The sequence below is a fragment of the Salvelinus alpinus genome, chromosome 23, assembly GCF_045679555.1.
Source record: "Salvelinus alpinus chromosome 23, SLU_Salpinus.1, whole genome shotgun sequence".
Taxonomy (NCBI): Eukaryota; Metazoa; Chordata; class Actinopteri; order Salmoniformes; family Salmonidae; genus Salvelinus; species Salvelinus alpinus.
The window spans coordinates 30,865,034-30,889,616 of record NC_092108.1 but is presented as its reverse complement, the minus strand read 5'-3'; the positions used below and the strand labels follow the sequence as shown (position 1 = coordinate 30,889,616).

Below are 24,583 nucleotides of genomic sequence, written 5' to 3'. Positions count from 1 at the left end.
CCTGGAGGACAGGCAGTGTGCCTGATGATGTGTTGAGCTGACCGTACCACCCTCTTCAATAAGACTGAGGACCAATAGGGAAATTGAGAAAGACAGAGTGGCCCTACGGACTACTTACCACATGTAGAAAGGAGAGAAACTCTTCTCAAGCATAACAGCAGCTCCAGGAAAGACCTCTGGAGAAAGACTGTTCAAGTGGGGACCTACACTTCTAACTCTAATACTGAGTGGAGCACTGAAGGTCATCAAAGCTACGTCTTACAACTGTAGTTATTAGATTAGGTCACGTTATATGACTGTTATACTTAACTCTACACTACAGTGCATAGGAAATCATGTTGGAAGCTGTAAACATAATTTCTAAAGGCTGACATTGTTTTAGGTCTTAGGTTGATGAGTATGTCATGCTAGAGGAGGCTACAAATCCTTAACCAAATGACTTTCATCACCTAAATCCATGAAACATGGGGTCTAGGCCAATGGCCTGTTCACAAAGACACATAAACTCAGCAAAAAAAGAAATGTCCCTTTTTCAGGACCCTATCTTTCAAAGATAATTTGTAAAAATCCAAATAACTTCACAGATCTTCATTGTAAAGGGTTTAAACACTGTTTCCCATGCTTGTTCAATGAACCATAAACAATTAATGCACCTGTGGAACGGTCGTTAAGACACTAACAGGTGGCTGAGGTCCTTGATAGGCAATTAAGGTCACAGTTATGAAAACTTAGGACACTAAAAGGCCTTTCTACTGACTCTGAAAAACACCAAAAGAAAGATGCCCAGGGTCCCTGCTCATCTGCGTGAACGTGCCTTAGGCATGCTGCAAGGAGGCATGAGGACTGCAGATGTGGCCATGTCCGTACTGTGAGAAGCCTAAGAAAGCGCTACAAGGAGACAGGACGGACAGCTGATCATCCTCGCAGTGGCAGACCACGTGTATCAACACCTGCACAGGATCGGTACATCCGAAAATCACATCTGCGGGACAGGTATAGGATGGCAACAACAACTGTCCGAGTTACAGCAGGAACACACAATCCCTCCATCTGTGCTCAGACTGTCCGCAATAGGCTGAGAGTAGGCTGGACTGAGGGCTTGTAGGTCTGTTGTAAGGCAGGTCCTCACCAGACATCACAGGCAACAATGTCGCCTATGGGCACAAACCCACCGTCACTGGACCAAACAGGACTGGCAAAAAGTGCTCTTCACTGATGAGTCAGGGTTTTGTCAAACCAGGGGTGATGGTCGGATTCGCGTTTATCGTCGAAGCAATGAGCGTTACACCGAGGCCTGTAATCTGGAGCAGGATCGATTTGGAGGTGGAGGGTCCGTCATGGTCTGGGGCGGTGTGTCACAGCATCATTGGACTGAGCTTGTTGTCATTGCAGGGAATCTCAAAGCTGTGTGTTACAGGGAAGACATCCTCCTCCCTCATGTGATATCCTTCCTGCAAGCTCATCCTGACATGACCCACGAGCATGACAATGTCACCAGCCATACTGCTCGTTCTGTGTGATTTCCTGCAAGACAGGAATGTCAGTGTTCTGCCATGGCCAGCGAAGATCCCGGATCTCAATCCCATTGAGCATGTCTGGGACCTGTTGGATCGGAGGGTGAGGGCTAGGGCCATTCCCCACAGAAATGTCCGGGAACTTGCAGGTGCCTTGGTGGAAGAGTGGGCTAACATCTCACAGCAAGAACTAGCAAATATGGTGCAGTCCATGAGGAGGAGATGCACTGCAGTACTTAATGCAGCTGGTGGCTACACCAGATACTGACTGTTACTTTTGATTTTGACCCCCCCTTTGTTCAGGGACACATTATTCCATTTCTCTTAGTCACATGTCTGTGGAACTTGTTCAGTTATGTCTCAGTTGTTTGGATCTTATGTTCATACAAATATTTACACGTGTTAAGTTTGCTGAAAACAAATGCAGTTGACAGTGAGGACGTTTCTTTTTTTGCTGAGTTTATGTATTTGCTATTAACCATATTTAAGATTCATGGAGGGAAATCCCTTTCAATTTGTTGTACGTAGGGAAAATATATCTCCTGAATTAAGTAGTGTAGGCCTAATTCAATGTGTGTTTGAAATGTGAAATCTTTGGCAATGCTTGTAACTACTGGTCAAACAAATAGTATGTGGTTGCACCTATGTGTACCAAGCTGACAATTTTTTTTTTAGCAGCCAGCTGCGCAAACTACACTAAAATGGGGTGTGGTTGAGCAAATGTGGATGGATGGAGGCAGTAAATTCAGTAATATGTGCATACAGTGCATCATTCTTGATAACTGACATATAAATCAAACGAAAAGAACATCTATGTATTCAAAGAGTTTCGGGCAAAATTCTACAAAGGCGACAGGTTGGACATTGTGTAAAGAAACAGAGGACATTTCTGGATAGGCCACAATTTAGAAGTATATACAGATTTTCTAGCATGCAGTTCTCTTTATTTAATCCCACTGAAAGATTGTATGAGTGGCCTACTTCATAGCAGCCCCTGTATGTCTCCCCTGGTTGCAGTGACTGACCTCTGCTGGTTAAACTGCAGAATGCATTATGAAACTCAGCACTCATTTATCAAAAACAGAGACAATATTTCCAGCCAGGCAATTGCAATAACAGAACAAAAAGTTCTACAGATTTGTTTTACTAAAAGTGTCAAGAGAATGTGACTAAGGTAAACAATCTTGTGTTAATCAACCAAATAAAACATTATTTAATTGCATCATAGGTAGACAATACATATATAGGAATTAAAATTATGCTTTCAGTCCCATGTTTGGCTTATGTATCCATAACTGGGTCCATTAAAAGGATCAGCTTGGTGTTGCAGACAGACAGGACTAATGTTGACAGACACATACACGCTCTTGTTCAGATAACAAACACCATAGAGACAGACAGCAGTCCTGAGAGGATTACAAGAAGAGATAATCAGAGGGAACAAGGGAAGGAGGCAGGAAGAAAAGAAAAACAAGGGCTGGCCGGCGCTCCGCTCTCCTCTGATGGACTAACTCACTGGGTGGTTTGTCTGTTTATTTAGTCTGTAGAGGTGATGGGAACCGAGCAGCAGCCACTGCCAATTTTCTTTGCACAGAGAAAATATTCATGTGGACAGCTGGAATCCAGGGAGCAGTCAAAAATGGGGCACTGGTCAAAAGGTAGTGCACTATAAAGGGAATGGAGTTCTATTTGGGATGCATCCAAAGAGTCTCAGAGCCAAGAGATACAGGCCCCAGCTCACATGAAACACAGCTCTCCATTCAAATCTCAGCATCTGAGGCTTTTTTTTTTACACCCTCCCAAAAAAATCAGGAATTTGAAAGGAGACATAAGGGGATTTGGCAAAGTAATAAACAATTCAAACCAGAAATTATCAGTGTTGTGAAATAGTAGATAAGGGTGAATTAAGGTCTGAATCATGAGCCTATGACCACCTTTAACAAATGAAATATTAAACGATGTACTGCAACTGCTAGTCTCATAACTGATTGTGAAGAAAATGCAGTAGGTTAAGGTTCTGTTAATCCACTATACAACTGAATAAATGTGCCTTTATAAAACCAATTATACTCAACATCACTATAGAGATCAGAGCGGTTCCTGATATCGCTGTATTTTACATAAGTGAACAGTATGCTACCAGACAACTGAAGCACACAGCTGAGGGGGAGCGAAACATTTCAAATAAATTCTGAAACCCTAAATAATTTTGTCAACACAACATGGACATCAAGAAGCTATAGAACTTTCAACTTGATGTGGCTACATGCGGTTCGTTTTGAAATTGTTTTCTAGGCGATCAATTAATTTTATTTATTTTTTTAAAGCAGAGCTACATATCACCCCAAATAATAAAAACACTGCTCGTTAACCATTATTGAGACATCGAGTTAAAAATAAAATAAAGTTAATGTGTTATACTAGGCCATTACAAAGTGTTTCGCTTAGCACTTGCCTGTGAGAACGGGCAGACAAGACTGCTGGTTGGGGGAGGGTTGGTTCGGGAGAAGGGAGGGGAGTACCACCCAGTGAGATGGGGGTGGGGGTTGTGCTCATAGGAAACAGTTGTGCTGCATGCAAGGCCTCACACCATGCTGTGGGGCCACCCAGTCGCCAGCAGAATTTGTTTATTTTTATTCTTTGGGGAAAATTGTTCAGTGTGAGATGTTTATTAGAGCTTTGATATGTCATGTGTCAGCTTTTGCTTGCAGGGTATGTGTATACACAAGCTGGACTTGTGTATAGTGGAGGTTGGGGTCGAGAAGCAGAAAGGAAGGAGGAAAAAAAGGGAGGTAGAAACAAAGCCCCCACACAGAGTGCTAGGCAGATGTGCATGGGTCATCCACCAGCGGTCTCGGTTGATGTCATGGGGCTAGAACGCAGCTCCGTGGTATGGCATGTATACAAACACAGGGAAACACATTTAAACTTCTTGAAGGAAATTAAAGAGCATTAGCCAAATGGCTGGTTGGTTGATAAATGCTACAAAATAACATATTGGTAAAGACCTTTATTATATTCACAAATCATATAAATGCTGGACAAATCTCCAGTTTGAATACAAATCCATTTAAAACATGAACTGTTAACATACTTTCACAGAAACCTATGGTATGTAGTGAGATGCTTTACAAGTTAGAGGTAAGGTTCTTTCATGTACAATTAAATGAAAGTTAGTGGAAGGGAATTTATGCCCAATTGAACAATGAATAGTTACTGCATGATAAAACTTATTAGAACATTATTCCCAAGTGAACAAGTTGAGGGATGTCCCTCTCAGCAATAACCTGATTTGGGCGACATCCTTGCCAGTCGCTCTCCATCAATGGCAGACTGCAATGCCAGGACTGTGTCTGTGAAATAAATAAATAAAAATCAGCCAAGGCCAGTTTTATAAAAGCTAGATGATACTTGGGATCAACCTTGGCTTCAGACCTCAGGTTAGGCTGAGAATGTGTTGATGGAATTACAAATGTAGCTGGTTTATTAACACATCCACACACCCAGTAATTTTCTTGCGTAGTCCACAATATCGGTCGCCCCAGCCTCAATGTCATATGATGGCATCTCCATTAGCTTGATAATGTTACTTGCTCCCTGTACAACAGATAAGACAGTGAACTGAGTGATACATTTCTTAAAATAAAATAAAGTCATTACACAGTATCATTCACATTTTTTAACACTACAGTTATTTGTTATTTCAAGTCCAGTTATAGTGATTGACATGAACTTTTCAGCCACTTGTCCTTTGGACAAGTAGGACAGATTTTTTACTTGTCCAAAAGCTCAAGTCACTTGCTCCCTCACCCAAAAAAAGGTCTAACACCATGGACCAAAAAGGTGATTGAAAATGATGTTGTATGATGCAAGAACCACTACACAGAATAACCTTCATTATGATCACTGGTATTGACAATGGTAGGCTGCTGGTCTCTGATCCGAAGTATTATATATCTCCTGCCGTTGAGGCCTTGAGCAAGGCACTTAACCCCCCACAAACTAAAAAACAGCACTGACAGGCTACTGTATAAAACACATTGAGTCCATCAACCCTTTATCTGGAGAGCTACTGGGGGTGCAGGCTTTTGATCCAACCCTGCTTAAACACACCAGACTCAGCTTATCTGTTGAGCAGCTGATTGTTCAATCAGACCTGGAGCAAAAGCCTGCACCCCCAGTATCTCTCGTGGATTCTCCAGGAGGGTTGGTCACACTGCAACATTATTTTACAATCAAGTACTTTTAGTCTTTATAAAATAATTCCCTCATTCAACGAACTAGAGATCAAATGGCTAAGGTGGACGAGGTAGCTAACAAAAAACGTTTATCTATTGGTTAGGTTACATTTTTCGGTGTTCATGGGAGATCTTGACAGCATAGGAGTTACTTGTCAATTAGGCTATTCTAATAATATTTTGTCAGAATTACATGGCTAGTATTGAATAGTTGAGAATCCTAGCCAATTTTGAGTGCTTGAGAGACGGTTTTAGAACCGGAGTATGCAGCATTGGTTTCATCAACTGTGTTTTGGCCAGTTGCAGTTAAACAATAGTGCCAGTGAAAAGTTTTTTTATGACATGGGACATGACAATGACATTAATGCATGCTAACAGCTAAATAGTTAATTAGTGAGATAACCAATTCAAAACATAGTGTAGGTTGGCTGGTTATCATTTAGTTAGTCTGTTGTATGTCATTATTTTACCTGCTGCACAAATGTCTTGCTCGCTCTCCTCTGGCAACTGCGCACCGACTCAAACGCAGGTGATGCACACACTATGACTTTTCCAGGAGTTTCATTGCTAACCAAAACTTTGCTATAACTGGGCAAATAACTCACTAGCAATTATCAACAAATGTGCAAATGCAGCTAGGCTCATTTTGACCTCAAACACATCTGGCAACTGCATGATTGAAAGACAGCTTGTGCCTGTCAATGCAGGCCTACAATAAATATACTCCGATGCATTCTGCAGAGATTGGGAGGACAGTGAGTAAAACATCACATCTGCAGGACACTGATCTAAATATGATCGGAGTAGCCTAAATGTTTTTTTACATGTTCGCTCAGACAACTTAAATCTATAATCTGCTTGTCCAACAATTTGTTTTACTTGCCCCGGACAAGCATTAATGTCAAGCCCTGCAGTTGCATCAAATTATATTGCAATTCTAGGTCCAGGATGTGTCAAACAAGGAGTCTTTTGGACAGGGATATAGGTATACCGTCAACTCCTCGTGCACCCTCTCCTCCAGCTCAGAAACCTGGGATATGGCTTCATACACGTCGGTCATGGGTACAATGGAGTCCTGCAAAGACCATAAGTTAATAACATGCTCAGTTTAGTACTAATATATATATTTTTTAAAGGAACTCAGACCGGCTTTAAACTTACTCTTGAAAGTAGTAATAGTAGAACGCACAAGGTGCAATTTCGAAATTGGGTAGTGCATCAGCTCCTCTTGTCATGTCAGCCGTTATTTATAACCGGTCAGAAATGTCCAGATCAAGTAGCCATGTCAGCTAACGTTTTTTTTATTTAGTGTTGTAATGTTTTTGTCACCAAAATATCACATGAATACACATTAGACATAGCAAAATGTATATAACTTGCAATAAAAAGTTAGCTTTAAACCTGCAAAGTTCTCTCCAACAACAAGAGGGGTGTTTTTAAATTTTACTACACAAGTCAGTTAAGAACAAATTCTTATTTACAACGACTACCTACCCCGGCCAAACCCTAACGACGCTGGGCCAATTGTGCGCTGCCCTATGGGACTCCCAATCATGGCTGGTTGTGATACAGCCTGGAATCGAACCAGGGTCTGTAGTGAAGCCTCTAGCACTGAGATGCAGTGACTTAGACCACTGCGCCACTCAGGGCGTGAACAGTTTGTGTCATGAACAGTGCTTGTGCTTTTAGAAATAGACATGGCATGTGCAGGGGGTGGGCGCGGGATGTTCCCCAACACTGGAAGAGCCCCCCCTACAGTGAAAAAGTTTGGGAACCCCTGCTATAACACACTGAAGAACAGGAAGTATCTGGTATGATCTCTTTTTAAAAACCTCATTAGCACAGTCTGTCCCCTGAGGAGCAATCAGGGGTAAGCAACTAAACATGGGTTGCATCTTATTCCCTATATAGCGCTCTAATTTCAACCAGGGACCATGAGCGGCCCAGGGTCTTTTGAGCTCACCTCTTCTGATGAGGAGCTGTCCTCCACTTCCATCTCATCAATCTTCTTGGGAAGATCCGCATCATTCATCTTTAACGTCCCATTCAGTTCCTTCACTCTAACAATTAATTAAAAGTTACATTTAGACCTACAACTGGAAATATCGATCGATCAATTGTTTTGACAGTACCTGTCTGCATAGCGTAGTGTGTTCACAGTGGAATCGCATGAGGACATTCCAGGAGACACCATTGCAATCTGGAAAATAAGAAATCCAATAAACAAACAATAACATCATGGCCAATATTAGGTATTCCGTCTAGTAATGTAGGGAGAGGGAAGGCCAATCTTAACTTTGCTTAAATAAAACAATGTCTTTAAAAAAAAAATGGTGAGCACATTTTCCTTTTCAAGAAGGAAAAGAGGGGGGACCATCACAGCTTAGCCTGGTCCCAGATCTGTTGGTTCTCGTGACAACTCCATTGCTGTCATTATCAAGCACATGTGCATCTAGAGCTAAAGCCCAAAGAAAGGAGACAAGCCTTACCATGCATGTCCTGGAGTTCTCGCCGATGAAGGAGTCTCGGAGTACCTGTGTCAGCTTGCTCATCCTGAAGGGGATGTGGTGGCTGTCCATCCCCAAGGAGCGAATGCATTCCTACAAGGAGAGGAAGGAGCAAGCAGGGTTTAGACTAGGGGTGTCAAACATAAAGATCATATTAAATCCAGCACGTGGGTGCTTTGTGCACAAAAAAAAGTAATTGTTTTTCTCTTTTTATAAAAAAAAATAAACGATCTCAATTGACACCGAAATGACTAAAACCTAGGGGTGAGCATCTTTCCCATTCAAGACAACTCGATACGCATCTAGGTACATAGGCTCCAATACGATGAACGTTTTGGTTTGAAACGATTCAGTGCGATTTGGTTTGATTAGAGAATGAATCGATGCGATTTGGTTCGATGCACTAACATCTAATTCATTTTCCATTCCAAATCTGCTGCTGGCCCTCCTGAGCTGGATCTGTCCAAGCTGACTTCTCTGCGCGCATAAATGATGCATGTCTATGGCGTATACTACTCTATGTAGGCACCTAATCCGAGCCCATTACCACCAAAACATTTGAATAGAAGACTTGTAACGTTTGAATCTATAATTCAATCGATATTCAATAAATGACAGAAAAAGGAATCTCATGCTTATCTGAATACTTGTGGCCATTATCACGATGCATGTCATTAATTTCACAAAGTAAGAAATCAACATTTGCTCTTTTGGATGGCAATTTATGACAATTCAGTGTAATTAACTTTTAGTTTTCTCGGCATAAAACAGTATATCGGCAGACGTATCATATTGGTAAGTTTTAACCCCCAAAATCCGGACACCAAAAATATTGGTCAGGCTCTACTCCGGACCTCGGGGAAGATCGAATGCAGCCTGCAAGGCTAAATGAGTTTGCCACCCCTGGTTTAGAGTAAGGAGCTGCAGCTCACAGCATGGTAACATTTAGAAAGAAACCCTCCACCGAATTAGCTCCTCACTGAATATTCTCAAATCATACACATCTAAACTCTCATTTTGGGTTAAGATTTTTTATTTTATTTTTATAAACACATTGATACCACTGGTGACATTGCCAACACATTTCTGAAGGGTTTTGCTGTACATACAGGTAGTGCATGCCTGCTATATGATCATATTCACTAGGAACAAAACGGTAGAGGGACTACCTGAACATGTCCCCCCCCAAAAATGGTCAGTTTCCATTTTCCGTTGCAGAACGTTTTGCTACCGCGTGTGCACTAATGAATAGGACTCAGGTAAAAGGGATGTCTAAAGAGTGAGAATGAAAGGACAGTAGGCTAGTAGTTGTATTCACCTTGAGAGCCAGCAGGCTGCGGTTGATCTCGGCCGTCTCTACGAGGGTCTGTCTGTCGCTACTGCGAACGTCAATGCCCCTCTCGTTCCCTGCCAGGTCCACCAGGGAGAACTTCCCGTGCACCTGGTTCCTCCTTCGCAGGATCACCTGCAGGACAGCGTGGGAGCGAGACGAGTTGGCATTGGCTGACGTCTGGCCGGACGTCCTGAGAAAGAGGTGTGTCAGATCATTATTCCCAAGTTATTCACTACGCTAAAGTTAATATACTGGCAGGGGTGAAAGTAAAGTGGTGCGGTCCGTCAATCCGGCAAAAATAAATAGTGGGGGTACACCGTACCTGTAAAACATAAGCCTGTCACAATAATGAACACAAAATGTCAAGAAAACTGTAGGTTAATAAACCATTATTTATCATTACCACATGTCAGAGGCATTAAAAATGTGTGAATAGACTTGAACGGGTGGTATAGTTTACGCTCCAACATGCGATGTGGTTTGACGAGAACATTGACATTTTGCCAAGGCAGAGATGAGTGGCCGAAACCGAAAGGGGACAGCAGTGGAGGCATTAATTCTGTCCTAATGACAATCGCCAAATGTCTTTACACTTGTGTAACATGTCTCTTTCCATTCACCTATTGTTTGGAGGCTTGAAATATGTTGCGAGTGAAGGAACATGCGCGGGTAGTCTAGTAAAAGGAGCCCTTTGAAGTGACTGAGATTAAAACAATGTGACTGGTAATACATTTTTAAAAGTCAAATCTTGATGACCAGGCCCACAGAGCTGCTATTGAATGAATATGGATTTTAAATAGGACCTATGATTAGGTCCCACATCAGGCCCACCCATTAGGGTGGCAGTTTGATGTGGGAGGCATTTTCCGACCTAAAAACTGACCAACACATCACATTATTCTGCCCAAAAACAATGACAACTTCTCACCCAGTGGCATTAGGGCTATATAGATGAGCGCTGATGCCGCCCCATGATATGCAGTGCCCACTTTGCCAAAGGCAGGGTGCAAATATTTAGCTTGTCCATGCCCAGTACGCCTCTCCAATGGGTTGTTGGAGAGACGCAGCCCTGCGGTACTCCAGCAAATTCATTTAACATAGGCTAAATTATGTAGCCTACAGTAGAAATAGTATTACCGTATGTGGTTTTTCTGTAGCCCATAGACTGGAGACCAAATATATTACCATGTCACTAGAGACATTTTTTTAATCATTAACTTATGAGGAGAGTGTGCAGGAGAAGGTCAACTAAAAAGGCAAACATCAGCTTTGGAGAGGATGTGGCATAATCAGAAGTGGACAGCAAACAGTGCAGAAAATAATAATTTAAACAATAGTCTTCACTTTAATTTCGACTCCACTAACAAGAGGGCTTTGTTGGAGCTTATTTCTTCCTATAAAAAAAATAAAAATAAAGTTGGTCTATCTGTTTGACAGACTCAATTTAGCTATACATAGATTTGTCAGTATAGCCAAATCCTCCAATACTATCACCATGCACTCAGTATAGACTGAGGACTTGGTGTTTGGTTAATACCAGGACTCTAAATTGAGTGAGGATATGCCATACCCTTTCTTAAAAGGGCAAAAGGGACTTTATATTTTGAAATAAAATATCCAGATAATAAAAAAGTGTTTTATAACAATGCTTAACTCCATGATGCCTTATGATAGAAACAAGCTTTAAAATGGCCACAAGATATGTGACTGATGGATATGGGGATATATTGATTAGTTTCTATGACTTTATGAAGCAGCCTTCAATATTTTAGGAGACTAAATGTACTTGGCTCTTTTGTCCCCATTAATTGATCTTCACTTTCTAAAAAGAGAAGATGCTTAATAATTGAGAAAATCATCAATGTAAATCAGAATGAAAATATTAGGATATGTTATGGATATTGAAGTGATTTAAATAGCCTACTAACCAGATGTGTCAAAAGTAGTTTAAATTTGTAGCACAGGCATATGAATTGGGTTGCTGTTATGTTGCTCTGCTGCCTATTAGGTGAGAAAACAATTGGCCCAAGACCAAACCTACTGCCAGCCCCTGCTGTATCCTACACTACTCTAATTTAGCAGGGATAGGAGGTGGGCAATTTTGTCTCTTCTAGGGCGGCAGAGCATACAGGGCCGTAATGCCGCAGATTTATTATTATTTTAATTTTTTAACAGTGCACACACAGGAGGTTCCGTACTGAGAAGAAATGAATGGAGACAGGAACATGCACACCTGTGTAGACGGAGTAGAACACTTAGAGAAAAGATAAGCAGTGCTCCGATGCAATTCTTTCCTCTTCTGAGAAAGATATTGGTGCCATATGTCAAAAAACAACCAAAAACACAACACACACGGGTGACAAAGTCAAGAGAGAAAGATAAAGGGGCCTGTTCAGGAGGGCGCAATGTAACAGAACGTTAAGATAGAAAAGTATAATGTAGAACAGATATAATCGTCTATCAGAATAGGTAATCATGTCAACCATAAGAATGTTCTTAACTGACTTGCCTAGTTAAAAAAAACATTCATTACGCTTCTATATGTAAAGTTCTGAGTGTTTCACCTCACTGAATACACCCTGGGTGGAGTAAAAAAAAACTAGTGTGTACCTGCATGCACTGCCCATCTCAATCATCTTGATGACGTCTTCAGCACACGAAATGTACATCTCCTGCAGGCCGACCACCTGGACCTGTTGTTTCTCATCCTCTAGCACTCTCAGCTTGGCCTTCTTGTTCAGCAGATCAAATACCTGAGGAGTAAGCAAGTGTGTTAGCAAAATGTCAAATGAGTCTTCTCTACACTTTTGTCCTATTATCATGGAACCTCCACCACCCAAAAATATTATAATAATGTCAACCATCCAAACCACCAAGCTGCTTGAGGAGCACTGAGCTTTTCCTTCTCACCTTGCTGTTGTAGATCTCAAAGAAGGTCACGTAGGGACACAGGTCCAGACTGGAATATCTCCTCTGCTTCAGGAGGGAGAACACATCCTGAGCTGAAGAACAAATAAGAGGAACAAGGAGTTACAGGACACTGAAAGACACATTGAAGTATGTCCTAAGTAAAGGCTACTCACATATAACCTTCATGTACAAAACCTTTTTCTTTGTATCTAAAATGTGAGGTGGACAGATCTATTCCTTAGTACTGATCTCAGAAATATCTAGGACTATCAAAATATTTCCTAATCAAATAAGTTAATTGCTCACGTAAACAGGTTAGCAGATGTTATAGCGGGTGCAGCAAAACGCTTGTGGTTCTAGCTCCTAACAGTGCAGTAAAAATGTAAGACAAGTACCAAAATCTACATTAAAAAAAGAAAGAATCAAAGGATACCTCATAGGGATGTGCATCTTGCCCTTTAAAGACGTTTCAGTTTTTTAAAAAAGACTCGGTTCGATACAATAACATGTTGCATAAACTTCCATTTTCCATTCTACATTCAAATCTGCTCCTGATGGAGCCCATGAGCTAGGCCTCTGAACTGACCGTGTCTGGAAATTATTTATACGTCTATGGTGCATGTAGGCACCGGAGCTGAGCCATAAGGGAAACTGGGTATCTAGCCAGCAGCGTTGCAGTTCTTAACACTCAAACCTCTGTCTTGCCCGTTCACTCTTTCCAAGAGACTGACCAGCTGAATGCCATGATCTCTTATTGATGTCACTTGTTAAATCCACTTGAAATCAGCGTAGATTAAAGGGATTTTTAAGCCTCGAGACAATTGAGACATGGATTGTGTGTGTGTACCATCAAGAGTGAATGGGAAAGACAAAAGATTTAAGTCCCTTTGAACAGGGTACGGTAGTCGGTGCAAGGCGCACCGGTTTGTGTCAAGAACGGAAATGCTGCTGGGTTTATTAGGAAGGTGTTCTTAATGTTTTGTACACAATCCATGTATTAATTGTCTCAAATCCTTCTTTAACCTGTCTCTTCACCTTAATCTACACTGATTGAAGTGGATTTAACAGGTGACATCAATAACGGATCATAGCTTTCACCTGGTCAGTCATGTAAAGAGCAGGTGTTCCTAATGTTTTGTACACTCAGTGTATAGCACAACTTTGGATTTCACAGTCTCAAAATCGAATGGTTTAAACCTTTTGGAAGTTGACAGATTCGGAGAGAGCTCATCTTGTTCTCTCGGTTGGACCATGCAGTACGGGTGGCAAAAGTATCCTGCGGCAGATGGCTATATAGGTCTGCTCATATAGTACTATTAAAGTCCCAGTGCGCTACTTTTGTGAACAATATACATATATTTTTTTAATGGTGTGATGCAGCACCCTCAACACCCCTACATCCCACAGCTATGCTTGAAGATCAATGACTGTCAACATAATTACATGCTTAGTTGTCACAGAAAGTAGTAAGAAAGAAATTTAAGCAAAACAATTATGCGAACCCGTGGTTCGTAAAATTTGAATCTATTTTCTAACCGTTGCATGCTACATTTGGATTGGTTAGGAGTCCCAGCCGGATCACTGCTCTCATGTCTTAAACATTTGAACCAGGGACCGATGCGTAACGGTGAATTGTTACATCCCTAATAACTAAGCCAAAAATGTAACGTTGAAGCCAATAGCAGGGAGACATAATGAATTACCTGCCATGGCATAGATCCCTTTCGCGCTGTTCTGGCTTTTCCCTGAAAAATCTCCTCCCATTGTCTGGATAGGGTAAAAGATAGGTACAAATTTTACATGACATGTTAAAAAAAAATCTGGTGGACTTTGAGACAAAACTGCTCTAGTGTCAGCCTATCAGGTAAACGGTAAGACTTACATGAGTTTTACCACTTCCAGTTTGTCCGTAAGCAAAACAAGTTGCCATCCCACCGTCGAAGATGGTCTGGACAAGAGGCTTGGCAGTGAACCTACCAGTGAAAAATATTGGTATATAACCATCTTGCGAAAACAAGTAATGATGATACAAACTTCATACAAGAGAACATGCTTGCAAAGGGTATTTGAAAAAAAATAAATTGTATATATATATATTTTTTTTTTTAAATCAGCAAATTGTAAAATAATCCTGATAGAGAAAAACAGAACACCATTGTTTAGAAACCAATAAATGTGAATACCTGTACACTAAGTCATTGGTGGATGACTCGTCAAAGGAGTAGTCAAAATGGAAGACCTGGTTGTCAAGGTACTTTGTCAGGTCCACTTTCTGCTTGGGCTCATGAAGGAGCAGCGTTCCATTACCAGGGATAGAAACCACATCAATATCGTTCTTAGTCACCTCTAAGACAACCACACATAGAAAGTCAACATGAGAAGCAGCTTGGTGGATAAAGGGTCAGTCAGATAAAAGTTTTAGTTTGGTCAATTAAAAGTAAGTAACCTTTATTGTTGAGAGGACGCTTGCGAACACACACACAAATTCTATGAGCTTCAACCTGTGAATCAAGAAGAAAATTACATAGCTGATAAACACTAGTTAAGAAAGGCCTCCCACATTTTAACTCTTCTCCTACATCTTACCAAATCAGACAGAGATAAAGGAAGTACTTCCAAGGTCTCTCTGAACTCTTCAATCATCTGGTAAAACTGCTTGTTCGGTCGGTTTGTGTCTTCAAACTACAGCGAGCAGAAATACATGTAACGGAGAAAGTGATGGGTAGTAGTATTTAATATTGCCAATACATTAGTAAAGGCTTTTAATGTGTCCACAACGTCAAATGAAAATAAGAGGAAATTGACAGTAAGTCCGATCTACCTACTGGTATGCATCTACAAAAATAATGAACACAGGACATGGGCCAATAGTACCAGGTAAACAGACAAACAGTGGCCGTGTCTGAATACCCATATTAGAGTACTACATACTCAAACTGCAAACTCATTTCGGTGTTTGATCTAGTAGAACCGACTTGTCTTTTCCAACTCATGTGTTTGGCAACAGCTGATAATCAGATAATTTGTTAATTTGGTACGGCGTGTCAATTTACGAAGTCATAGCAAGTGCACATTAGGAGTACCATTTTCAAAATTTCACATAGTATAACATTTTCTTTTCTCGCATACCATTTAGTCATGACCTCGACTAACCTGTACCCGAACATTGACTTGGTACCGGTAGCCCCTGTATATAGCCTCGTTATTGTTATGTACTTTTATTGTGTTACTTTCTATTTTGCAAATATTTTTTAAACTCTATTTCTTGACCTGCATTGTTGGTTAAGGGCTTTTAAGTAACATTTCACGGTAAGGTCTACACTGTTGTATTCGGCGCATGTGAAAAATAAAATTTGATTTTACTAATATGGGTATTCGGACATGGCCACTGTCTCATGTGACCAATTCTCTTACTTTTCCTTTCTTGGGCACCATGTCCAAGCTCTTGACTGCATGGGACAATCTTTTGTTCACTGGTTTGCTCATGTCTTGGGGTAGCACTGATCTCCGTCTGCCTGAAAGAGTGAAGTATCTAATGTGATGAAGATGCTCACAAAAGATAGCAGGGCGTCTCATACTAGGATCAGGTCCCCCGGTCTATTTAATCTTATTCATTGTGATCTACAAGGCAAAACTGATCCTAGATCATCACTCCTCTTCTGATGCAATATAAAAATACAGGCCCAGGGAAATAAACAGTGATGTGTGTGACTCAAAGCTCACTTGAGGTGACTGAGGAAACACTCTTGGCCTCATTCTCCTTCAGGGCCTCGTTGACTGGGGGCAGGACAGCAGTCGGTCTCTGACTGTTCCTTTTCCTCTCTCGGTTGGGCACACCTGGAAAATGAAGCATGATGACAAAGGTGAATATCAAGAGGTCTCCAAGTCACTGAGTGAAGCATTCAGAGGGTAATGGGATAAATTATGCCAGTATGTTTGTGCCTTCATGCCAACTCCTTGTCAAACCAAACAAAGGTTTGATAATGACTGCAATGGAGTTGGCAAGAGCACAAACAGATCTGGGACCAGGCTATAGGGGAAAGGCAATAAGTCAGAAATCATTGAGGCACCCCCCACCTGAAGCTTTGAGGACAGAGGGTGGATACTCTGAAGACAGGGAGTCATGCTTAGTCTTAGCAGCAAGCTCAGAGACAGGAGCAAGGGTCCGGAACAAGCATGTCTGCCGTGTAGACTTTCTTGGAAGTGGAACTGAGAGGAAATTAGTAATTTAACTACAGTTAAATGAAGTAGATTAATAACTCCTGTTCATCATCCTACTGATCCCAACACTAGACACCAAACCATCAAAATTATGATTTATATGTAGTCCTACTAAACAGATGGCCACCTTCATACCACCACTAATAAGTGGGTTCAATTTTAGTTGGGTGAATCTGGCATGCCATAATCAAATGAGAATTGCAGCAAATGCATTACTTTTGATTTCAATATAAGCTGTAAAACAGAGATGAAGCAGAAACAGTGCCGTGTTAAAAAGAGAAAAGCAGACAGTAGCTTTGGGAACGACTTCAGTGCTTATTAGAAAAAATTGTGGCGAGTTTGTGGAAACAAAGAACAATAGTATGCTAAGAAATAAGATCCAAATCACTGAGTCTGCATTTCACTAGGAAGAGTGATAGTACACTTACGCAAACTGCTTAGGGTCACTATTCGAATTATAGACATATTTACACGGTCTTTTGGAACCCATCACATAAGGAACCTTTGTCACAAAATGGCATTCTATACTGAACAAAAATAAAAACACAAGTGTTGGTCCCATGTTTCATGAGCTGAAATAAAATATCCCATACATTTGTCACATGCACAATTTTGTGCAGAAATGTGTTTACATACCTGTTAGTGAGCATTTATCATTTGCCAAGATAATCCATCTACTTGACAGGTGTGGCATATCAAGAAGCAAATTAAACAGCATTTGATCATTACACAGGTGCACCTTGTGCTGGGGGCAATAAAAGGCCACTAAAATTTGCAGTTATGTCACACAACACAATACCACCAATGTCTCAAGTTGAGGGAGCATGCATTAGGCATGCTGACTGCAGGAATGTCTACCAGAGTGGTTGCCAGAGAATTGTAATGTTAACTTATCTACCATAAACTGCCTCCAACAGCATTTTAGAGAATTTGGTAGTACGTCCAACCGGCGTCACAACTGTAGACCACGTGTAACCATGCCAGCCTAGGACCTCCACATTCGGCTTCTTCGCCTGCGGGGATTGTCTGAGACCAGCCACCCGGACAGCTCATGAAACTGAGTATTTCTGTCTGTAATAAAGCCCTTTTGTGGGGGAAAACATTCCGATTGGCTGGGCCTGGCTCCCCAATGGGTGGGCCATGGCTGTGCCCCTGCCCAGACATGTGAAATCCATAGATTAGGGCCTAATGAATGTCAATTGACTGATTTCCTTATATGAACTGTAACTCAGTAAAATCGTTGCATTTATATTTTTGTTCAGTATAGTTTACAGGTAACTGCCAAAATAAATGAAACACCAACATAGTGTCTTAGAGACGTTGGGCCACCACGAGCCAGAACAGCTTCAATGCCCCTTGGCATAGGTTCTATAAGTGTCTGGAACTATATTGGATAAATGCAACACAATTCTTCCACGAGAAATACCATAATTTAGTGTTTTGCATTCTAGTTGGAAACGGTACACGCCACATGATTATACTCTACATTAGTTAATAAGTTATGTACAGAAAACATACATACTTTTGAAACAAGGGCATGTCCACTCAACCCCACTAGTAAGTAAAGACAAGAGTAAAATTGTGCACCTGAAGATAGAACCACATAATGGCCTGTATCTTCAAATCAAGGTATCAGGCTGCCCACAGGGAGCCCCATTCCGATATTTTGCCCAATTATTAGCCAAAAATCTGATTGGTCAAAAGACCAATTAGTGTCAGAAGATCAGAATTTGGTTGCCTGTGTAAACAGCCTAAGTGTGTGTGGAAATAGGCCGATATGATGTGATTCCATCTCATATAAAGTGATTTAGCATATGATTTGCTTAGAGAAGAACATGCATTGCATGCAAACCTGTCTCCTCAGGAGGACCCGCTGGAGTAGAAGCTTATGAAGGAAATATCCATAATTAAACCATCATACACACAACGATGAAATCCACACTTAAGACATACTAGAACTAGGCAATAATCACTTACGACTGGAAGGAGCAGGGACCCCGGATGAACGAAGACGGCGTTCAAATTTCTGGAGAAAAATCACAGGCAAACATTGCTCCTGACGTTAGGACCACAAACTTTCAAATGAATGCACTTTGAACCTTAAGTTCCTAGGTCCATCCCTAGAGTACGCTTACCTTCTCTGGAGGCGCAGGTATACTAGTTGGTTTCATGTGCTCAAAAAGCTCTTCGTTCAGGGACCATAATTCATTCATTTCAAGCTAAAGAGCAGGAATAGTAGTATGTCAACAATCAGTTTCAGTTGACAAGACTTACAGCACATAGTATCTTTCATTGATCTAGATATGCTAACGTCTGTTAGTATTTTGATAATTATTGCACTGTTGATATGTCAGCAGTAAAGTTTTCAAGATGGAACATTTTCAGTACAAAGCAAGAAGTGTGACGATGCAAAATGCATAATCATGACACTTGCTTAATTGTACTCTAACATAACGGGCTAATCTCCACAGTGAAGGAAGTTCACCACAGAGTGGAGTTTAGTCCAATATCTGTACAGGGATGCAAACTGGTGAGGGCCCAAAAAGGTGACACTTTTTTTTGCACTGAAACATGTAAAAGAAATCCCTGCTAGGGGTAAATACAGGTTAACTAATTAAACAAAGAAAATGATATACATGATCAGTATGTGTGTAAAATAAGTGGTTAATGTGAACCTAACTCACAACTAAACAAATGTAGAGAAAGCAATCCAATGTTATTTGTTGCCTAGCCTTCATTGCAAATGACACTCAAGCCGTGAGAAAAAAACAATACACTAAAATTGCTGTTAGCCATGACAGCCTTTATAATAGAACGCTTGTGGCACTTGGGGAAAAAACATCTGAAGTAGAAATTGATCAAGTGCACAAGGCTACATGTGTGCAAAAATATCATTCACAGAGTAAAAACATTTAATAATCCCCCCTCACACGTGTGTTACTGTCAAGTTCAACCCAACAAAAGCAATATCTTTGGGCTACACTGCATTGCACACTTTCTGCCTGTGGAGATCTGTTCTACAATGTGCAAGCAGAGCATGATACCCTTTGTTGGCATAATTGATCTCTTTCAGGCAGAGAGTACACCTGGCACAACTATTTTAATCCACTGTATTGAAAACGTGAGAAAGAGGGAAAGTGTGTGGAGTTCCTTTCATCTAGTGGCATCCAGTTTAAGCCAGGCCCAGCTCCACTTGTTTAAAAAGCAACATCATATTTTCACCTAATTCTCTCATTCTGAAAAGTAACCACATTCTGTAAAGGGAAAACATTACTTTGTTAGCTAATGAACACGTCACAGATTGCCAGGGTCCAGTAAGCAACTAACACGTTATAATTTGAGGAACGGCGTTGTGCCGAAAATCTCCCCTCTGCCAGAATTCTCCCCACTTTCACGTGAAAGCGCACACTCAATTCCTTGTTGCGACTTGCTTGCTAGTTGAGATTTCTGCCCTTCACTCTGTTGTCAGTTTAGCCAACATTTCACTTATCTTAGTAGCAGAAACCTTTTTTTTGTGTCCTTCAATGCAGCCGTCAATGATCACGTTAGGCTGCGTTTCATTTTATATGCCGGTTTGATCGCGGGGGAGGCACTAGTAAGGTCTGCAGTTTTCGGTTTGGCTATTAGTCTATAAATAAATCTCTTTGCCAAATTGAAATGTTTATTGCCTGCCTACATTTTACTCCCTCTATGTTTAATACAACACACAATTATTCATTTTGGTTGCCTATCCTGACATGAAGTTTGTCATGACAAAAATAAGGAAATTAGAAGGGGGGGGTTTCGGCAAGGTCATTTTCTTGCCTGACGAAATCATCAAATTAATCAAATGAAGAATTGAGTGTGCGCATTCTGCAAACGGGGGGTTTCGGCACAACCGCAAGGAGTCGTATAACGTTACCAGTTAATATAATAGCGAATTGTTTAGGTTACTAACGTTAGCTGTCTGACTTCATTAACCAGCTAATTTTCACACCATGAACTCAATTATTTGATCAGTAAAGTTGGCTCTCGCTCAACATTTTTCTGGCTAGCAAATGACGTAGGTCACCTATTTCCGATTCAAAACGGTGAATTTCGCCAAAAGGTGACTAGTTTGCATCCCTGAATCTGTAACATAGATAAGGCACTTGTCACGCTCTCGAGCCACTTACCTCTTTTCCCCTGCATACAGATTTCTCAAACCATTCAACCATTACAGTACGCTTTGTGGAATCCACAGATTTGACATTTGCAGGATGCACTCGCCCTGTAAAACACATTTAGAAGTAGTAATATCATGTAAATTACACCCCGTTTGCTAGGCCACACCAACACCCTAGACCAGAGCTACAGTTCTTTCAGAAAGTATTCACACCCATTGCCGTTTTCTACATGTGTTACAGAAATAATTTTAAATTGATATGTTGTCACTGGCCTACACAAAATACCCCATAATGTCAAAGTGTAATTATGTTTTACAAATTAATACAAAAATAAAGCTTAAACTTCAAGTCAATAAGTAAATAAGTGCTTAACAAGTCACATAAGTTGCATGGACTCACTGTGTGTAGTGTTTAACAAAGGTGTAAAGTATTTAAGTAGTAGTTTCAAGTATTTTTACTTAAGTAGTTTGTGGCATTTACATTTGACAACTTTTACTTCACTACATTCCTAAAGAAAATGATATACTTTTTACTCCATACATTTTCCCTGACACCCAAAAGTACTCGTTACATTTTGAATGCTTAGCAGGACAGGAAAATGGTTTAATTCACACACTTATCAAGAGAACATCCCTGGTCATCCCTACTGCTCTGATCTGGCGGACTCACTAAACGCATGCTTTGTAAATTATGTCTGAGTGTTGGAGCGTGCCCCTGGCTATCCGTAAATTAAAAAAATAAAATAGTGCCGTCTGATTTGATTAATAAGGAATTTGAAATTATTTATACTTGTGTATATTTTAGGGCCATTTGACCAAGGAGAGTGATGGTGCTGCATCAGATGACCTGGCCTCCACAATCGAGATTGTTTGGGATGAGTCCGTATCTGATGTGACCACCATTTGCCTCATGCAGCATGACACATCTCCGTTATAGAGTTGATCAGGCTGTTGATTGTGGCCTGTGGAATATCGTCCCACTCCTCTTCAATGGCTGTGTAAAGTTGCTGGATATTGGTGGGAACTGGAACACGCTGTAGTACACATCGATCCAGAGCATCCCAAACATGCTCAATGAGTGACATCTGTAGAGAATGCAGGCCATGGAAGATATGGGACATTTTCACCTTCCAGGAATTGTGTATAGATCCTTGCGACATGGAGCAGTGCATTATCATGCTGAAACATGAGGTGATGGCGGCGGATGAATGGCATGACAATGGGCCTCAGGATCTTGTCACGGTATCCATGTGCAATCAAATTACCAACGAATAAAATGCTATTGTGTTTGTTGTCCCGAGCTTATGCCTTCCCAAACCATAACCCCACCATGAGCCACTCCCCGTCGCAGACCAGGATGTCTTGCTCTCAGACAGACTAAACAACTTCTTTGCTCGCTTTGAGGACAATACAGTGCCACTGACAAGGCCCGCTATCAAAACCTGTGGGCTCTCCTTCACTGCAGCCGACGTGAGTAAAACATTTAAACGTGTTAACCCTCGCAAGACTGCAGGCCCAGACGGCATCCCCAGCCGCGTCCTCAGAGCATGCGCAGACCAGCTGGCTGGTGTGTTTACGGACACATTCAATCAATCCGTATCCCAGTCTGCTGTTCCCACATGCTTCAAGAGGGCCACCATTGTTCCTGTTCCCAAGAAAGCTAAGGTAACTGAGCTAAACGACTACCGCCCCGTAGCACTCACTTCCGTCATCATGAAGTGCTTTGAGAGACTAGTCAAGGACCATATCACCTCCACCCTACCTGACACCCTAGACCCACTCCAATTTGCTTACCGCCCCAATAGGTCCACAGACGACGCAATCGCAACCACACTACCCTAACCCATCTGGACAAGAGGAATACCTATGCGAGAATGCTGTTTATCGACTACAGCTCAGCATTTAACACCATAGTACCCTCCAAACTCGTCATCAAGCTCGAGACCCTGGATCGACCCCGCCCTGTGCAACTGGCTACTGGACTTCCTGACGGGCCGCCCCCAGGTGGTGAGGGTAGGTAACAACATCCCCACCCCGCTGATCCTCAACACTGGGGCCCGACAAGGGTGCGTTCTGAGCCCTCTCCTGTACTCCCTGTTCACCCACGACTGCGTGGCCATGCACGCCTCCAACTCAATCATCAAGTTTGCAGACGACACTACAGTGGTAGGCTTGATTACCAACAACGACGAGACGGCCTACAGGGAGGTGGTGAGGGCCCTCGGAGTGTGGTGTCAGGAAAATAACCTCACACTCAACAAAGGAGATGATCGTGGACTTCAGGAAACAGCAGAGAGAGCAGCCCCCTATCCACATCGACGGGACAGTAGTGGAGAGGGTAGAAAGTTAAGTTCCTTGGCGTACACATCACGGACAAACTGAATTGGTCCACCCACACAGACAGCGTTGTCGGAACTAGAAGCACAAGCATTTCGCTACACTCGCATTAACATCTGCTAACCATGTGTATGTGACAAATAAAATTTGATTTGATGTCAACATCAGTAAACCGCTCGCCCACACAACGCCATACACAGTCTGCCCGGTACAGTTGAAACCTGGATTCATCCTGTAGAGCACACTTCTCCAGCGTGCCAGTGGCCATCAAAGGTGAGCATTTGCCCACTGAAGTCAGTTATGACGCTGAACCTTTTGTCCCCAGCACAAGGTTCACCTGTGTAATGATCATGCTTTTTAATCAGCTTCTTGATATGCCACACCTGCCAGGTGGATGGATTATCTTGGCTATGGAGAAATGCCCACCAACAGGGATGTAAAGAGAAAAACGCTTTTTGTGCATATGGAAAATATCTGATATTTTATTTCAGTTCATGAAACCAACACTTTACATGTTGTTCAGTGTAACGTTAGGTCACCTAACTTTATCACTACACCGGCCATAACTAGTAAAAACTTTTTAAATAATTGCTTTATTATCCTATAGCTAGCTGTGTCTACTAGCAGCTAACTTAACCACACAAGTAACGTTAACCGCACATGCACCAATACGTTTTTCGATTAACTTGAGTGGCATTCAAGTACCTAATTCAATTCGTCGAGTTTTGTAAATTATTCACGTATAATTTACTGACATGCGTTAAAGTGTATTACAACAAATAATGTTGTTCATATTAGCTAGGTAACGTTATCATTTGGGAGGTAAATCTGGCTAACTGCAACACTAACAAGCGAAATAAACAAACCTAGCTCACAATTCCTTAACCTAGCCAAATTAGCTTACCATCGCTTCTTTGGATGTTGACTGAAACCCCAACAAGATGGTTCGCCATAGCTGAATCCATGTTAATGCGTAAGCTCACTTGCCGAGTTTGTCAAAGTTATTTACATACAACCTAACGTTAGCTGGCTACAGTCAAGCACCAAACAAATCCCAATCAACCGCCAAATGTTTGAAATCCGTGTCTCGTCAGCGGATAAAGTAGAAAAGGGCGATGCTGATTGAAGCAAGGGCGTTCTCAAAGATTGTCTATCAGGAAAAAGTAGCTCGGTAGCCATATAGCTATGTGGTATTATTGCATTTTTTTTTATTAAGCTCAGTGAGTATAACCAATAACGATACATTTGAACGAATATAGTTTGGACATTGTGAAACATTGTTTGCATTTCCTATTTTAAATACAGGTATATGATGCAATGTCATACATAACCACAGTGTGGCAGTAGCTAGCTACTATACAATTTGGAACCTCTGTAGC

The 24,583-nt window shown here is 41.4% G+C and overlaps 1 protein-coding gene across 2 annotated transcripts; it reads right to left on the bottom strand.

Moving 5' to 3' along the window:
- Positions 1–4,509: 4,509 nt before the first annotated feature.
- LOC139550788 (kinesin-like protein KIF2C) lies at positions 4,510–24,318 on the bottom strand. Of its 2 annotated transcripts, XM_071361942.1 has the most exons (22): positions 24,109–24,318; positions 20,878–20,972; positions 18,859–18,942; positions 18,701–18,749; positions 18,576–18,608; positions 16,580–16,711; positions 16,226–16,339; positions 15,917–16,017; positions 15,089–15,184; positions 14,949–15,003; positions 14,686–14,848; positions 14,385–14,475; positions 14,206–14,269; positions 12,503–12,594; positions 12,203–12,345; positions 9,578–9,782; positions 8,242–8,352; positions 7,885–7,952; positions 7,716–7,812; positions 6,744–6,827; positions 5,018–5,111; positions 4,510–4,867 (listed from the first exon to the last, which is right to left on the bottom strand). In XM_071361942.1, exons 1-22 carry the CDS (start codon positions 24,167–24,169, stop codon positions 4,791–4,793), a joined length of 2,109 nt encoding a protein of 702 aa, XP_071218043.1. In that variant the 5' UTR covers positions 24,170–24,318; the 3' UTR covers positions 4,510–4,790. The 2 variants fall into 2 exon arrangements, with proteins under 2 accessions (XP_071218043.1, XP_071218044.1); XM_071361943.1 differs by lacking the exon at positions 18,576–18,608 and having other exon boundaries at positions 24,109–24,310.
- Between the last annotated feature and the right edge of the window lie 265 nt (positions 24,319–24,583).

Coding starts and splice junctions, on each gene's coding strand:
- LOC139550788 (XM_071361942.1), bottom strand. CDS start 24,169: ATGGATTCAGCTATGGCGAACCATCTTGTTGGGGTTTCAGTCAACATC. Junction 8,353..9,577: donor GCAGCCTGCTGGCTCTCAAG/GTGAATACAACT, acceptor CTCTCCTTGTAG/GAATGCATTCGCTCCTTGGG. Junction 6,828..7,715: donor ACAGCTCCTCATCAGAAGAG/GTGAGCTCAAAA, acceptor TGGTCTTTGCAG/GACTCCATTGTACCCATGAC.